The sequence below is a fragment of the Ruditapes philippinarum genome, unplaced genomic scaffold, assembly GCF_026571515.1.
Source record: "Ruditapes philippinarum isolate M1 unplaced genomic scaffold, ASM2657151v2 ctg1722_1_1_1_1, whole genome shotgun sequence".
Classification (NCBI taxonomy): Eukaryota; Metazoa; Mollusca; class Bivalvia; order Venerida; family Veneridae; genus Ruditapes; species Ruditapes philippinarum.
In genome coordinates, this window is record NW_026859735.1 from 203863 (window position 1) to 217708 (window position 13846).

Consider the following 13846-nt stretch of genomic DNA (forward strand, 5'->3'; position numbering starts at 1 on the left):
GAAAAATTTAAAAAATACTTGGCACAAATGTTCACAATAATGGGACCATGTGTCATACGCAACACCCGGACCCCTACCTTTAATGTTAAGGTCACACTTGCATTCAAAACCTAATATGGAATGTTCTAGGGTAAAACTTCCCTTAGGCGGGCGACGTTGGTATCTCTGTTACAAATTCTTGTTAATATAGTTTTAGCGCATCGAGTTGTTTAAGTCGTTTATTTAAGTACATATATGACAACATAATGATTTGCTTTACATTAGATAAACAAACAACATGGTGTTTAAAATCATTTTATTGCCTTATTTTGAACACTGTAAATTCACTAATCAATAAGTATTTTTTAAATTTTAGATCGTTTTGATCAGCATCCTCTTGCATGTGGTTGTTGTACTTTCTTAATTTTAAGATTAAATAGTTTAATGCAGATAGGGTTTAACGTGTCTCGTTTATTAGGATTTCGTTAGTTTGTACATGTAAACATTATTATTACCGACACAAGTTATAAGAAATAATCGTCTCCCTAATTGATAACACACTGCCTGCGGTGCCGTTACATCTTCATCTGTCAATATGATGCTAAGTTGTTTGCCGTCTGCTGACACCTGATGTACATTGTTCGAACTTGTTCCGCAGACGAAAAACCGTCCAGAGTCGTCAACCGCTAGGCCACGCGCATTTTCTAGATTCTTATCAGTGTATTCAAACAAGATATTTCCTTTTATATCAAAATTCACCAGACGACCTTTGTCTGTCACACAAAACTGTTGCCCATCTACACTCGTTGCAATATTCCAGGGATTCTTTAGAAGAACCTTTCCGGATGTATTCATTTTAAGAGTTTTTAAAACTTTTCCTTCAAAATCAATAAATTCTATTGCTTTTGTCGAGAACCCGTCATCACACAGCACAACTAGTTCTTGACTGTGGCAAGTTATACCATAGCAAGGTAAGCTTGTTAGAATAGACCTTGTTGTCTGCAGCTTTTTCCCCGTAGACACAAATTGTATTTTACTTTCATCTGGAAGTGACACTGCCACCTCTTGAGGACTGATGACTGTCACATCACGTGGTTCCAATGACAATTGTATTGTACATGGTTGAGTAAATTTTGTATCGAACACTTTTAATTTGCTATTTTTCATATCAACAATAGCAATTCTACCATCTTTAAGAAAGGTTGCCCCCACATTTTCACAAGTGAATTTATCTTCTGCCAAACGGACATTGAATTTCCCAACAAAAGTTGCTGGGCTTTCCAAAGAGCTACAAGATCCGTTCCGAGCATCTCGCGTTGATCTTGGAGATCTCAATTCTGATTTGGGTATTTTAGAAACCGCCGATATAACTGCCTCTGGAAACTGCATCGCTTCTGAACTGAAGTGAACACTACCTATTTTTCTAAGATCTTCGACACTTTCGACATTTCTTTCTGGAATTAGGTCTATGCTAATGTCTTTTGACCGTTTAATAGCTTCCGACAACGCCAGACCATATTTCTCTCTTTGTAAAAGGATTTTCTGTGTTGCAATAAATGTATCTTCGGTTGAACTTGTCTTTGTTACTTTTTCCAACATCTCCTTGTTTGCTTCAGCTTCTTTTATCACTGCTCTACAATTTTCTAGCGTCGCTTCTATTTCATCCTCCGACGTTTTAATAAACTTCTTGATACGTTTTTCACTTTTTCTTTCAAACTCATCAAGAAGATGTAACAAATGGGAACGAAGTTCGTCTCTTCTTTTCCTAAAATCAAGAACTTGACCGTTCAGTTTCTGTCTTGCACTTTCATTATTATCTAAGATGTATCGAAAACTTTTACTAATTGCATCTAAAGCAACAGTGGTCTCTTCATGAATTCTACTGCTCCAACCATTGTGGATCTCATCTTTTATATACATTATTCTTTGGCAATTTCTGTGAAGTACATTGACACAAACAGTACAACACACCTCTTGGTGATCTTCACAGAAATATTTTAACTTTTTATGTCCGTGTATTGTGCAAGCTCGATTATTTAAAGTATGTGCCAATGACATGCTAGAGGATGACCCCATTCTTGAAAAACTTTTAAAAAGTTTCCTTTTATCAGTTTTTTCCTCATAGTTTGTTTTCATATCCTGACCAGTTTTTAAACGAGCATCTTGTCTAATATCTGCAACACTTGCTTTTTTATCAATATCCGGTTTTAATTCTGTTACAAGTTCTCCGCACATGACGCAATACGACGCATGAAGTGTTTTCTCCCTTGGTTTATCCTTCTTTACATTGATATCCTGTGTAATATCAACAACCACGTGGTTGCAGCTAAACGGTTGAATCCAATCATCTGTCAGTTTATCCTGCAGTTTCAGTGGTTCAGCCCTCAGAGCAGTTTTATTCTCTGATACTTCCATGGTATTGACCTTTCTGTCTGGATACCTTTAAATTCCGTTTCCTCTATAGTTTCTTTTTACTAAAATGAGAAATAAAAACAGACACTTTTTAGATATAGTCTTATCTATTTTTCTTTAATTTTCAAAAAAAAAATAATATGTAATGTATCTTTTATATTGGAAAACAATGTTAAACAGGGTGCACAGAAAGCAGTTTGAAACCGTCTGTTAACAGTTTTTTAAGAATTAATGAAACCTCTGGAACTCGATATCTGCATGGACCGTGGATTACAGTGCATTTTTCCTGATAATGTTAGGGGTTTTTATTTGTAGTTTCTTTCCAGTCTTCATTAATTTTCCCATGCAAGTCTTTGGCATTTAGGGGTAAACGTTCGGATGAATTTGAGATTTAATCATCAACATTCAGCTTGCTGGACACAAATGAATCAAACCATGTGACCAAATGCATTCCTCCGTCTTATCATGGTCTGCATTGTTGTCTATTCAGTCTTTCCCTTACATGTTGAATTGTTTTGTCAAGATTGAAGACGGATTAATATCAATAATTTATCAACAAGATTATTGCAAAGCTGGTTACCGCGTGAGTTTTAAAGTGTTACAGTTTATTATTGCAATCGCATAAAGATACCCCTTATAAATATCATTGAGAAGCATCGGGCAAACAAAATAATATGGGTATTGAATTTTGATAAAATTGTTATTATTGCAAAAGGTAGTACATATCGGATGGCAGACGATCAATATGACGGATTGTTCAAATGCAAGCTCTGCATGATATTAAAGCAAACATCATGATACCGTTCGTCTGCTAAATACAAGGCAGTACATAACCGCTTACTTTATTTAATAGAGAATACGTCTTTCGTTTTAAGAAATATGTAATAAAGGAATGTATCTAATAATGGAGTAAAATTATTTCTAAAATAGTTTCAAAAACTCTTAGCCTCTCCAACAATCCCCCCACACCCTAAAAAAGAACGGTTTAAAATCTAAGCACCTGACAAAAACACTGACATGAGATGAGTCACCTTTAGTTTATGTTAATTCAATTACCTCCGTACATTTTATTCCATAATAAAAGCCAAAGAAATCTATAAAAGCATTTAACTACACCTTAACGTTCGCACCGCGAAAGAATGTGGAAATAATCCAATTAAAAAGTTCTATTGACTTCTAGTATTTGACCTCTATATTTTGATACACATGTGTTATTTAAATTTCAGCTTTTCAAGTCATTTCGAAACTTTTTATTGACATAACGTCAATTAGGTTGTTTTCCAGCTTTACTTATTAAAGAACTTCCCAGCTCCTCCCCCTTGCCGGACCCCTCCGTTCTTTATGTATGATAGGCACATGTGTGTTACCCTACGTTGGCTTGCTAGATATTACTTAAGAATATGTACCCAAAGTAACTTGAAATCATTCGAGTGAATGTCATCCGATTGAATTTAAAAGACATATTATATGTTTTACCTTAACGCTAAAATATAAATAACTTGTGCTATATAAATATGCGAATAGATCTTGATTTAAAAAGTATAATATCATAAGAAAGTTTAAAATTGACTTACCACTGTATGTTTTCCTACACAACGCGGTTTAAAAGTTATGTTTGAACTGTTTGTATACAAAACGTCAGTCAGTCTTATGGGTAGGCGCTTAACCGTGTAAAATCTTTAAATTTAATACCTTTATACATTTACAATATCCAACAATAAATACATTTTAGTTAAAGTTAAAGACTACTACATTGTAAATCTCAATATTGCCCGTGCCATTCACGGACAGAAAATACCAATAATAATGTTAAGAATAACGTCCAAATACCCGTGTTATATTTGCTTTAAGACAATCTTGTTCAGAGCTTGTTTTAGTTTTTTCTGTTAACGTCGACTTAACTGTTCTATAGCTTTTTTTTAATTCTTTTTCGTATTTATTATACAAAGATCGTGAGATTAAAGGGAAGATTTTCAGTGTTTATTTTGTGTTTTATGACAGATTAAGATAACCTTTAAACAATGTACCCGCAATATTTTACCGTACAGTATCGTTCTGTACGATCGTTTTTATTGAATTTTATTACTTTACCTTAACATGCAATCGGCCGGGTAATATTTGTTTTGCACATACATAGGTGACACGTTTGAAGTACATCTAATAAATGTTTATGAGCCAAAATATAACAAAATGCAAATAAATAACAACCTGCCACTCTTACATACTAACAATCGCATATTCTCCGATTTAGATACTATCAAACTCATACATCTGGGGGTTCTTTTTTTTAACCAATCTTGTCTAACTTTTCATTTTCATGTTATCGAGTCAAGCTTATTTTATCGGATATTTCAAACAAAAGAACCTATCTTAAACAAATGTTGCCCCTGCATCCCCCTTACTCCGGGCGGTGCGGGGCTGCGGGGAAAGCAAGTAAAGGAGCCAAGTTTTATCCTGCGTCCTATCTCATTCTGCCATGTCAAATTGTGATTTTGTTCTGTCACCAAAATAGCGGGGGACATGTCTAACTCACAACATAGGATATTTAGGGATTTTATAGTCTTTTTTCGAGGATTTGATGACCCGAAAGTCAATCTCCCATCTATTTCCCGCAACTGAATAACTCATTTGTGTTTAAAATCACTAATGCTAGAGCAATGTTATCATATTTTAACATTAAAACAAATGGTTTAAAAAAATTAAAGAACATATTCATTTTGGAATGTTAATCTGGATCATATTATTAATTGAAAAATGCAACATGCAATATAAGTGATTCTTTTCTTTTAGAAAATAATGACGCGGACTGTGAATAAAATAAATAATATTTTTTTATACATAAGAATTCTATAGTTGTTTTTCCTTCAAGTTTCCGCAGAATTTAGTTCACAAAAGTTAATAAATACTCAAATCGTTGACATCAAGTACTTTAGAGATTTATGATTCAGAGGATAAAGTAGGATGATACGTTGACATCATGCACTTTAAGGGAGTGATGTATGTTTCAATGGATAAAATAGGATGAGAAAGTTTAGTACACGTAGGTCACTTTTTAAGAGAGACACAAAAAAGAACGGTGCAAATAGTTTAAATTTAACTAAACACAGAATAGAACAAACGCAATATCCGTCAAGACAATAATTAGTTACACATTGTAATAGAATACGTTCATTTGTAATCAAAAATATTTTTTCGAGGTTTATGTATCACCTAAAGAGAAGTTTGACAAATAATGTGTGTGCAAAATTTAAGATATTTCACACATGTTGTGTGTGTATGCGTGCGTGCGTGTGTGGGTGCGTGCGTGTTTTTTTTTGTTTTTTTTTTCAGAATAATTATATCAGTTGTGAAAAAGTGAACGACCCTATACGTAACTATTATAAGCAGAATTCATTAAGAAGCTAGTCCTACGTTTAAATAGCCCAATATTGTAAATATTCTAATTAGTGTACAAACGCATTATTCATTCACCCCTACTTATAAAGAATTCAATATTTTAACAATTGAATGCACACACTATTCATTAAACAGCACACCCAACATTTACAAAACACAATAATGTAACAATTAAATATACTGGTAAATGTATTATAGAACAAACTCTGCGTTTATAAATATAGTCAAATATAATACTGATACAATTGTATCTACGAATTATTCCTTCAAAAGGAAGATTTGTATTTAAAACTTTTAATATTTTAACGCACTTTCAATTTTGAGTATTTCCTACTTAAAGATAGTCCAATAAAGTAATGTATCAACTGAATTTAATCAATATACATTTAATAAAAACAATATGCCTCTGAAACGATTTTGTTTCTCCTTGAGAAAAGGCAAACATGGGATTTATAACGTTTAAATAATGGTTTCTGAGCATATTATATGATTATCACCTGAAGAAAAAGTAGCACTGAATATGTTTTATTTGTTTTAAAAATAGCAAAATGTCAACAAAGTGGTATTTTGACTTACATACAAAATACTAAATCAGTATAGCTACTAAATGCCGGAAAGCAAAAGAAGTAAAAATGGTTCAGGTAAATGACCAAATGAGAAACATTTTAGAAACTATAGCAGGACACCAGAAATATAAAAAAAGCTTTTTAGAAACAAAAGTAAAAGCATTACTGTGGCATAATGGGTCTTTTAATGAAAATCAAGTCCTAATATAGACCAATAGTGTAACAATTGAATGTTCGAGTTATTCAATTCAGAGAAAGCCCCTACGTTTAAAAAGTCTAACATTGTATCAAGCAAATCAAGCAAATAATAATTATATTCAATTAATATACATGTATGACCGTTGGAAATAAGCTTTCGAGCATAATGGGCTATCCTTGTAACCAATTAATTTTTAATTTAATAAAAAAAATAGGTTATGGCTTTTTTGGTTTCGCCCATCGGCTTTTATGGTCTCGCCATTACTGTGATCAATGCTTCACTCAAAATTAACAAATTTATTTCTAAACTGCATGCATAAGAGCCATTTAGGTGACCATCTTTGTAGCCATTTTGGTGGCCATCTTGGATTTGTCAAAATGTTCGTACCATGATTTAACATGTCTACCCATGTATACTTCAAATATGTTGCTTTATATTGATACAACATTTATCCATGGACACTTTGGCACACACAAAAGGTCCCCAGTGACTGTACTACATGTATTTCAAATCCTATATCGGATGTATTTATAGTTTAACAAGTATTTTGTTCAAGATTTATCTGGAATGATTGATAGGATTTATCTTATACAAAATATAAAGTATAAAGTGGGCTTAGGGCGATGATGGTTATTTTACATGTGTTGGAAGGCTTTTTAAATCAAATATTGAATGTGTATTTCTGGTACAGAAAGTTCGTCTAGGTATTTCTAAGGCAACAAATATGGAAGTGAATATCGTTTACGACAAAAAAGTTGAAAATAATCTTATTTGCATTGATGTTTGGAATTGATATTGTTCCTTTCAGCGGAAACCTGGTATGGTTTAATTCAAATTTCAGAATTGCAAGAAATCGTTGAATTTAAACATGTATTTTAGAAATGCAAGTAGCAAAGTTCTTTTTAGTTTTCACGATTTCCGAAGAACATTTGATATCAATTCAAATTTTTATCTATACGAAGGAACAACACATACCTTTGAATGAGTCGAACGTAAAACAGAGTGATACTTAATTGGAAAAAAAAAACAACAACAAAAACACTTGCCAATAACAAATGGCCCATTCAAATGTTAATCGAATGCGGTAAATGAGGTCGTGCAATACAAGATTTTGGAAACTGAAAACCGTTAAACAAAGTCATGTATAAAATATAAAATGGCAAAGCAAAATGGTTTCACTTATAGTTAAACAGAAATGGTATCGAACATATGAATATACGGACGATTCATTAAATAGTAAGCCCTATGATTATATGGTCCAATATGTAACAAATAGATATATTTTACAGCAAGCCTTATGATTATATGACCGAATATGTAACAAATAGATATATTTTACAGCAAGCCCTATGATTATATGGTCCAATAGCAAGTCCTGTGCTGAAATAGTCTAGTACGAGTATTCATGATTTAATAAAAAAAGAAACTTCGTTAAAGTATTTTATAATATTGTAACAATTAATTTTAATAAACAAATAGGAATAAGTCCTCCACTGAAATAAGCTTATATCTGAACATACTGCTAATCTTTATTGGGCAAATTCAACGTTAAGATAGCCAAATTCTGCAACAAAATTTGAGTGTTGGAACTCGGTAGTGGATTTAATCTTAAACAGAAGAGAAATAATGGTTTGTGAGGCCTTTACTTTTGCTTTTCAAAAAGAAAGAAAAAAAAGAAATCTTTATGATTAGTTTAAGAAGTGTAGAAATATTCGCCGTCAAAATGACACTTTTTGTGTATGATGCCATATATGACATGAATTACTATGGTATCAGCATATTTCATCATATCCCAACTTCTTTTTAATAACATCATGAAAGCTTCTTTTTTGCGCAAGACAACTATGTTATATAACAAAATTTAAAGCTCCTGAATAGTGAAATGTCTTTGAATGTTTATAGACGTCTACTAAAATAAAAATTCTATTTGGACCAATATTTATTTTGTCCAACGAAGACTGCGCATGCGTAAAAGAAAGATGCTTCTTCGTTGTAATGGAGGGCGTTTATGATTCATGATTATTCTGCATATTTTGAAATGTTATCGGTACTCATTGTGGATGGTAAATGTCTACGACTAGGTGTAGTCATCTTATTTCAACACTTGCCCACAGTCTTACCACTTTCATGAATTTTTATCTAACAATTTACATGAATTTTAGGGAATGCATCAAGGTATCTCTCCTCTTAATAAAAAAAAAACAAATAACAAACAAACAAACATGCAACAAACATAAGATGCCATTAAAATTCACTGTGATAGTGATGACGTCGTATAATCATATGCAAAAATATATACATGTACAATGTATATAATTAAAGCTCAATTTAGTTTTAAAGTCAACATGTAATTTACTAAAGCGCACCCGCAAACTATATTCGACGCTTTTAATTAAGCTGCGTATGAAAATAGTAGACATCCTTTCTATTTTGATATTATTAAAGGGACTCCACTGAGGTTTTTTGATATGATGGGACTGAAAATATGTTTTCCAGATAAATGTACCATTTGATGTAGGCTTAGACCACTAATCTTCGTGCAAAATTTCAGATCATTCGTGCACTTCGTTTTTTCAGAATAATTATTCAAATTGTAAAAAAATGACCCAAAATGAAAAGCGTTTAAACGCTTTTCACACAAATCGGGCTTAAAAGGCATAAAAATACGATTTTCAATTTATTTTTAAGTATATTTCTTAACTATCTTTGCATATATTTCTTTTTAAAGTGCCCCAGCTCATTTATGTAAGAAATTCAAATGTTATGTTTATAGGCTTTTAAACCTCAGTGGAGTCCCTTTAACTTTCTGTTAGATAGTTTCAAATAGTTTGGGTCATAAAGTATTCCAAGGCCTTGCATTAACGACACCAATTCCATATTTGTTGACCTGATTTTGGCATAATTATGATATTTATAGTTAAAACGGTTAAACTTTATTTGTTTTTAAGCATTTTATTCTTATCTGTTCGCTTCTTTTATAATTAGTCGGCGTTCGGTTTATAACTTATTCGTGCATTTTCTTTAGAGAAAGTCGACCATGTAGATTAAAACAAAAGAAGTAAACCCCTAATCTATACAAGTTTTGACGTCATTCGTGAACTTGATACTTTCTGTGAAATAATAGATATTTAAATCCGAGTGTCCAAAAGACTTGTTAAGATTAAATGTTTAAATGCTAAATGAGGTTAGGGAACAAAAATTTAAAATGGCTATAATATGCAACGAAAAATGTGTCGGGGATCATTCTTCTGTAGAACTGGAGTGAATTGCTAATAGCGAGAATATAATTGAAAGTTAAGAAGGTAAATAAGTAGAATGTGACGATTATTAAAATTGTTAAAAAACAACAACAGAAATTATCATCTTACATACAATATTCGATTGGAAATTAGGAATGTAATATTGTAGAGCTAAATAATATATATTTACATATAGTTCACATATTTTGGAAATATAAAATGTCAAAAAGATCAGTACGTTCCAGCAGCCGAGCTGGCTCGAACAAAAGTGTTGGCAAACCTGGCGGTAAGAAACAGCCGCCTACACTCGAGCCATGTTCTCAGTGCACAAAAACCGAGAAAAATATGAAAATGCTCGATTGCAGCCATGGTTTTTGCCAAGATTGTGTGAAAACCTTAGCAATCAAAGAGCCCGAGGACGAGAAAGATGGTCGAAGTTCAAAAATGTCAACTAAAGGCGGCAAGAAGACCGCGGCTCCGAAAGTGGAATATATTTGTTCCGTGTGTAATCCGCCGAAAGAAGAACAGGATTTTACTCATGGCGAGTGCGCACCTTGTAAGTTTATTGATTCTTATTTCTTTGTTTTGCCTTCCATACAATGCTAGCCTGATAAGCCCAGTAGTGTATGAATACGTTTATAGTATCAGGTACATTTGAGTAATATTCACGGCAAATGAGTACGAAACAAATTTTATGCAATGTGATGGCACATGATTTATACTAAATATATCAGTGAGGTCATACAGCACATTTTGAGACTAAGTCAAATATTGAAATTTCATCGAATGGCACGAACTTGTCACATTGAAGGTTCCATAATGACCGCCGTATGAACACATCTGTGGATGTTCTAAATTCATAATTTCACCATTTTCATGTTTAAATATTTAATTTTGCTTAAGTCGGTGCAAGTGAGCGTAGACGGTAACTTGCACTTTCCAGTACCGCCCATGATCAGGCTCAATCAAACCGAGCCTGCAACAGTTCCATTTTCAGTTCTGTCAGAATGTTCATGTACGGTGATTGAAGTATTCTTCCGTGAGAACTGTATACTCACACAGGGGACATTTCCAATTTGCCAACTGACGTCTGTGATAAGCAGGCTTTTAAACCTCTGATCACCCTTTCTAAATTCCATTTTCTTTAGTTTCTCCCGTTATTTTTTTAATAGGGCGCGCGCATTCTTTCACTAATGGACAATATACCGCTGCTGATGTAAAAGCATGAATATAACAATGACCTATGTCAATTCTAGATAAACACCATTTTTATGTTCGGGTAGGCCGGTGCTAGAGGGCGTAGACAGATGCTTGTATTTACCACTGCCATACATTAACAGTGTTTGGTGACTTTTAAGGTGTCAAGTTTGACTGTTAATAATAATGTTACTTATTTTCTTATCATCTCACAATATTTTATACGCAGTATCAAAGAAATAAAAGTATATTTTACAAAAAAGGGGTTGGGAAAGGAATCCCTATGAAAGCACAAAACGGCAAAACTGAAAATGTTGTAGGCTCGGTTTGATTGAGCCTGTTCAAAACACATTGCTGCACTTCATATTCTGTTTCTAACATTACTTGGTGATATGTTTTTTTCGACATATTTCAGGTAAGTTTGAGGAGAAAACGAGTGGGGCCTGTGGATATTGTGTGGAATGCGCGGAACTGCTGTGCGAATCATGTTGCACTGAACATAACAAATTCAAAACTATAAGAGCTCACAATATTCTCAAAGGCGACAGGATTCCTAAGGTATTTCATATATAAGATTTAATTACTACAAGTTATATTCTCTGAAGCTGAAGCGTAGGCTAAATCGTGAATACACCGATCGTCGTGCTTACATAATTTTTCATTATCTTTTAAGACTGACGTTACTAAAACATTTTACCGAACTCAGTCCTTAATTTAAAATAAACCTGATGTTGTTTTTTTATCTTTAGGACACGGGTGCTGTTGCTAGACTACCTCTTTTGATGATGTGTATGGTCCATACAGAGAAAGACCTTGAGTACTACTGCGCAGATCATGACGTCATGGGTTGTGGCGCATGCGTAAACACTGATCACAGGCGATGTGAACGTGTTATGTTTATCAAGGATATCACCGATGAACCTGCTGACAGAAAGGTAGTTGCAGATGCTGCAGTAGAGCTAAGAGACATTAAAAGAAATTTTGAAGATATTCACAAAGACACGGGCGAGATACTTACAAGTCTTGAACAGCAAAGGAATGAAATTCGAGAACGTCGTGAACAGTACAAAAACAAAATAATGGAACTTCTGGATAAACTGGACACGTCTAGTGAATTGGAAATGGAAGAAGTGATACAGAGGGTGTCAAACGATATGGGCGACGACAGCCAGAGCTCTAAAGAGATTTTAACGAAAATAGACAGCTCAATACAAGTCCTAGATGCTGCTGCCGGACATGCCACTGACCAACAAATGTTTGTTGCTGGCCGCCGGAGCGCATCAGAGAGAGATAAATATGTCAACATGCTGAATAATGCAATGGGAAGTATAAAGAATGTCCGGCTTGAATTTAAACCTGACCCGACACTTGATCGACTGGCTAAAAGTCTAGAAATGTTTGATGGAAGATCGATAACGTCGAACAGTGTGAGATACAATCAGAAATCTAGAAACACCTTTCAACCTCAAAATGGCTTCATCGACCATACCTCAAGCCAACAGCCGATAAATTACATTTCACGTTCCGATATGAACCGGCGTCCTTCGTCTGACTTCTCCAACTCTATGTCAATGACACAGTTCCAGGGCAATCGCGATATTGAACTTCCACCAATCACAAACAGTCGTCAAACCTCGATAATGTCCGGCTCCGTACCCGATTTTAGAAGTGCGGGATTGAGATCTAATATGACCGATTTCCACGGAGGACCTGGAGGTGGAATAAGAAGTCTACCGCAGACGCCAAGACAGACTGAAATAGCTCAGCAATTTAGAAGCATGCCACCAACACCTAGATTGGCTATGGCAGGGGTACAGGAGCAGACGCAGTATGAACGCCAAATGTATAATCAGGGCGCTTTGCCTATCATTCCACCGCCGCGTGGGGCTTTCTCTGAGCCAGGCTTTGACATGGGACGTCAGCAGCGCGATTTTGTTCCGGTCTCGCCTAGGACTGTTGGCAACAACTCACTTGTTAACCAGGGCCTCAACAAACCTCAAGTCAGCAAACCAGACATGTTATTAATAAATCACCAACAAATGTCTAGAAGAAGTTCCCTTACAAGCATTGCGTCTATGCCATTACCGACAAAAGAAACAAGTACAAAAACAAAATCTGATATTCTTGCGCAAGCATCTCCGATAAAACGTCGTGGAGAGTTGACTTCCTCTGGTCCCGCTCTGAAAGACCGAAAGGCGGTTTTGGCAGGTCAATTCAACATTCGGCTTCAAGAAGACTCCAATGTATGTGGTTTAAAAGGAACAGCTTTTCTCCAGGATGGCAGAATTGTTTTAGCAGATTATGAAAACCATAACGTAAAGGTATTTGACTCAAAACTTTATCGCGGCTCTCAACTCCGTTTATCGTCTGGACCATGGGATGTTGAAGTGACTGGACCTAAAGAGGTAGCGGTGTCATTACCATTTGAAAGCAAAATTCAGTTCATAGCTGTTACCGATCAGTTGAAAGCAACACGAACAATAAAATTGGATATGGACTGCTACGGCATAGTCTGCAGAAACCAAGAGCTAATTGTCGTCTGCAATGATTATCTGATAGGCCCAGCTGTACAAGTTGTAAGTCTTACAGGAAGAATAAAGCAGACTATAGATACGGACAGGAGTGGCCGAAGAATCCTTTCTGATCCCTACTATCTGACCGTTACTCCGACAGGTAAACTTATCTACGTCTCTGATAAAGATCGAATCGTTTGCATGGATCGCCATGGCAATGTGACGTCAATATATCAGGATACGTCGCTACGTAACGCACAGCGAATTGATATTGATAATGATGGAAATTTTGTACGTCTGTGTGATATATGTCTATAGACAGTGTACACCAATAAGCGAGCGTAA

The 13846-nt window shown here is 34.6% G+C and overlaps 2 protein-coding genes across 2 annotated transcripts; one reads left to right on the plus strand and one right to left on the minus strand.

The window, feature by feature from the left end:
* Positions 1-280: 280 nt before the first annotated feature.
* Positions 281-4295, minus strand: LOC132757720 (uncharacterized). The gene is made up of 2 exons (XM_060749088.1): positions 3966-4295; positions 281-2453 (listed from the first exon to the last, which is right to left on the minus strand). The coding sequence occupies exon 2, from the start codon at positions 2392-2394 to the stop codon at positions 454-456; it is 1941 nt and encodes a 646-aa protein (XP_060605071.1). The 5' UTR covers positions 2395-2453; positions 3966-4295; the 3' UTR covers positions 281-453.
* A 5578-nt stretch (positions 4296-9873) lies between these two features.
* Positions 9874-13819, plus strand: LOC132757712 (uncharacterized). Its single transcript, XM_060749069.1, has 3 exons — positions 9874-10347; positions 11404-11546; positions 11738-13819. The coding sequence occupies exons 1-3, from the start codon at positions 10011-10013 to the stop codon at positions 13817-13819; spliced, it is 2562 nt and encodes an 853-aa protein (XP_060605052.1). The 5' UTR covers positions 9874-10010.
* The last annotated feature ends 27 nt before the right edge of the window (positions 13820-13846 follow it).

Bases quoted from the DNA above. Each gene is read 5' to 3' on its own strand.
- LOC132757712 (XM_060749069.1), top strand. From the start codon at position 10,011: ATGTCAAAAAGATCAGTACGTTCCAGCAGCCGAGCTGGCTCGAACAAA. The intron at 10,348-11,403 runs GTAAGTTTATTG...GACATATTTCAG, and splicing joins TCATGGCGAGTGCGCACCTT to GTAAGTTTGAGGAGAAAACG. The intron at 11,547-11,737 runs GTATTTCATATA...TTTTATCTTTAG, and splicing joins AAGGCGACAGGATTCCTAAG to GACACGGGTGCTGTTGCTAG.
- LOC132757720 (XM_060749088.1), bottom strand. From the start codon at position 2,394: ATGGAAGTATCAGAGAATAAAACTGCTCTGAGGGCTGAACCACTGAAA.